The sequence below is a fragment of the Salvia miltiorrhiza genome, chromosome 1 (assembly GCF_028751815.1).
Source record: "Salvia miltiorrhiza cultivar Shanhuang (shh) chromosome 1, IMPLAD_Smil_shh, whole genome shotgun sequence".
NCBI lineage: Eukaryota > Viridiplantae > Streptophyta > Magnoliopsida > Lamiales > Lamiaceae > Salvia > Salvia miltiorrhiza.
The window spans coordinates 20,298,411-20,300,249 of NC_080387.1; the positions used below are offsets into that span (position 1 = coordinate 20,298,411).

The 1,839-nt window shown below is 39.2% G+C and overlaps 1 protein-coding gene across 1 annotated transcript; it reads left to right on the forward strand.

The window, feature by feature from the left end:
* The first annotated feature begins 1,136 nt into the window (after positions 1-1,136).
* LOC130994950 (uncharacterized mitochondrial protein AtMg00810-like) lies at positions 1,137-1,496 on the forward strand. Its single transcript, XM_057920190.1, has one exon. The coding sequence runs from the start codon at positions 1,137-1,139 to the stop codon at positions 1,494-1,496; it is 360 nt and encodes a 119-aa protein (XP_057776173.1).
* The last annotated feature ends 343 nt before the right edge of the window (positions 1,497-1,839 follow it).

The window sequence follows — 1,839 nt, forward strand, 5'->3', positions numbered from 1 at the left end:
GAACTTCAGTATCAAAAGATCAGTCCAACAACTGATGATCAATCTTCAGTTCCAACTGAAGGCAACAGTCAAGGGGGAACTCCACCAATTGAAGTTCAGAAAGAAGCTGAAACTAAAATTTAACAAGAGCGCAAAAAGCCAAATGTTCAGCGTTCCCCTACTCCAACTGAAACTGAAGTTCCAACTGAACCTAAGTCCACGACCGCTAGACCACCATCACCACTTGTTCCTGGTGATCCTAAGCCTTCACAAGAAGAAACCAGAAGAAATAAAAGATGGTTTGAAGATCACTCATTAGAAGATATCATTGGCGAACCAACTCATCGTGTGAAGACTCGAAGCTCCAAATGCAACCTTGCCTATGAGATCATCAATGAAACTGAATATTTCAGTTGCTTTCTGGCTCAAACTGAACCAATAGACATTGATGAAGCACTGAACAATCCTGAGTGGATCAATGCAATGCAAGAAGAACTAAATGAATTCAATAGGAATTCAGTATGGGAATTGGTGGATCGACCAAACGATGCAAAAGTCATTGGACTGAAAAGAATTTTCAAGAACAAGAAGGATGAGGAAGAAAATATAGTCAGAAACAAAGCAAGGCTCGTTGCTAAAGGATATAGCCTAGAAGAAGGGATCGACTACGATGAAACTTGAAATTCAAAGTAGTTGTTGCGAGACTAGAGGCTGTCATTGTAAGAAGAAGGGCTCATTGTACCTGTTGCGAGACTAGAGGCTGTCAGATTATTTCTAGCCTATGCTGCACACATGAAATTCAAAGTATATCAAATGGATGTTAAGTGTGCATTTCTGCATGGAGTGTTGACTGATGAAGTCTATGTAGAACAGCCTTCTGGATTTGAAGTTGCAGGACCTGGCAAAGTATACAAAGTGAAGAAAGCTCTCTATGGACTGAAGCAGGCCCCTTAAGCATGGTATGACACCTTGTCAGAATATCTGCTTGAACAAAGATTCAAGAAGGGATTAGTGGATAGAACTCTATTCACACTAAAGGAAGAAAAAAAGCTTCTACTTGTTCAAATTTACGTGGATGATATAATCTTTGGATCAAGGCCCGAAAGATTATGCAAGAAGTTTGCTGAAATCATGAGTACAAATTTCAAATGTCCATGATGGGAAAGATGAACTTTTTCTTAGGACTTCAAGTCAAGCAAACTGATGAAGGGATACTGATTAACCAGTCAAAGTACATGAAGAAACTGATCAACAAGTTCGGAGCTCAATATTTGAAGACTGTTAAAATTCCCATGAATACAAACTGGAAGGTGGATCCAGGAAATGAAGAGAAATCAGTGTCATCTACAAAATATAGAGAAATCATTGGATTTCTATTATATCTAACTGCTAGTCGCCCAGACATTGCATTTGCAGTTAGTGTTTGTGTCAGATATCAGTCGGATCCAAATGAAGCTCACATGGATGCAGCAAAGAGGATATCAAGATATCTCAAAGGCATACCAAATATTGAATAGTGGTATCCAACTCAGGACAATCTGAAGCCCCTTTCTGGACTAAGAAAATGAACAAATTAGAGACAATAAGGAGATATTAAGAATAGGTTACAAGAATAAAAATAAACTAGACGATGAAAGTGTTAGGTCCAGAGGGTCTCGAATAGGTGTATGGGGGGGGGGGGGGAAATACACCTATGGGCTATTTTTACAAACTCCTCAATCAGAGGGATCTCAGATAGAGATCAAAACGAAACTTTACACGCAAACACAGACTCCTGTTTTACTGAAAGCAGTTTTGACCAAACAGGGTTGACGACTGATACTGAAATCTCTTCAGTAAAGAGTTATCAGTTAAGTTGCT